Here is a 1,844-nt window from a genome sequence, read left to right on the forward strand (position 1 = left end):
TTAACAACTCATAGCCATTAATATTTCAAGGAAAAGCCTGCTCTTTTCTTCTTTCACAATTGGCCTATTAGTAAATTCCACACCAAATTAGTGGTTAATGAAAGCAATGATTCTACTAAATTTCGTCTAATACATCCATAGATTACCCCACTAAATCTAGCTGAAGTTCATTATTATGAATCCTCTTCATTCCTGACCTTTTGTAAAGTAAAAGCCAAAAAGTAAGGATAGTAGAGCACAATGATCAAAATTGAAATCCAAAAGGTACTATTTTATTTAATCAAACATAGATAGTTAAGATATATCCCTTTAGCAAGACGCGCCACAATTGGGACATAAACTGAAAAAAAACAACTGAAGCTAGAGAGAAGTTTATTGTACAAGAATAAGGCGTCCAGCCTCACCAATACCATCATCATCGACCTCCTCCTCATCAGGGTCTTTCGGAACCGTGACCACCAGTTCACCGTCAGCAAAATCAGCGGTAGCCAACTCCGGCAGAGTTGACGGCGGAAGACGGAATCGCCACAAATCAAGTTCAAACTCACCCAAAGACGAATCCAAAACATTATCCCCTCGAATTACAATCTTAGTAACACCCGGATAGATCTCAACTGTGTCAGCCCTAATATTATTCCCAGCATCATCCGTCGGTATAACAAAACGGAATGAATCAGAAGTTTCTTCAATAGAAACATCCGCATCGGAATTAAACGGAAGTTCTAGAACCTTCGCGAATATATGAGGGAGTCGCCGGAGCTTCTTCTGACGGCCTGTTAACGAATTAGCCTGAGAAAGAGCCGAAACGATGTCGCATCGTAACGTGATGTTGCGTTTTCTTGGTACTGGATGAACCTTCATGATTTTAAGGTTAGAAGAAAAAGAATTTAAAAAAAAACAATTTTACAAAAATTGGGTCAAGAGAATTATTTTATGAGAAAAAGAAAGGTTAAAGCAATGGAGAATTTGCAGAGAATAGTTATTTTGTGGGTAAAGTACAGTAGAAATTCTTGGCTTTGGATGGAAGAGAAAGAAGAGTACCAAAAGGGATTAAATCAATAAAGAAAAATGGGAAATTTATGAGGTAGGGAGAATATTAATAATTCTATTTATATATAGAATCAAATAATTTAATTTTAAAAAGTTATAAATAAAAATAAGAAAATATATGAGATTAAAATTAGATATAATTTTTCTAAATACATAAGTGGATTAGCACCTCACTTGCGGCTCTTTTACCGTTTTGTATATTATATAATTCATATTTATTTGAGATCTATATCTATCTCGCTCGTTATCTTTTTATTTTAGTGTATCTGATAACAATACATATATTTAACTATGGCTTTCTCAATATATGATTAGAACCTTTTAATTAATGGCAAAATTATTTAAAAGTATAATTAAAAGTAGTATATAGTGTAAAGATATAGGTCTAATGAGGTAGTTAAGATAGTTGCGTTAGAATTTACTTTTAAGTAACAATACTCAACTGAAATATATTCACTAGAAAAACATATTGTATTAGTTTGATAGTATAGTATATTAAGGGTGTAAGTAAAATTTTGGGGAAATTAAACATCTTGTAAAAGTAAATAATTATATATATATATATGTGTGTGTATATGCGTATTTGTACTTTAATAAATATTTATACTATCCATCCTCAATCAATTTTATTTAATTGATACTAAATCAGTATCATATACGTATTGATATTATTAAATTTGATAATTTCGCAATATACACAGATATATAATTTGTATCATTAAGCTCTGTTGGTCAGAAATTATCCATTAACCAATAATATTTGTAAGTATATATATATATATATATATATATAT

General features: G+C 30.8%; 1 protein-coding gene across 1 annotated transcript; it reads right to left on the minus strand.

Annotated features, from left to right (window-relative positions):
* Positions 1-250: 250 nt before the first annotated feature.
* LOC101259285 (uncharacterized) lies at positions 251-1,229 on the minus strand. The gene has a single exon (XM_004247128.5). The coding sequence runs from the start codon at positions 859-861 to the stop codon at positions 373-375; it is 489 nt and encodes a 162-aa protein (XP_004247176.1). The 5' UTR covers positions 862-1,229; the 3' UTR covers positions 251-372.
* Between the last annotated feature and the right edge of the window lie 615 nt (positions 1,230-1,844).

The sequence above is a fragment of the Solanum lycopersicum genome, chromosome 9, assembly GCF_036512215.1.
Source record: "Solanum lycopersicum chromosome 9, SLM_r2.1".
Classification (NCBI taxonomy): Eukaryota; Viridiplantae; Streptophyta; class Magnoliopsida; order Solanales; family Solanaceae; genus Solanum; species Solanum lycopersicum.

Excerpts from the sequence above, each read along its gene's own strand:
- LOC101259285 (XM_004247128.5), bottom strand. The coding sequence starts at position 861 with ATGAAGGTTCATCCAGTACCAAGAAAACGCAACATCACGTTACGATGC.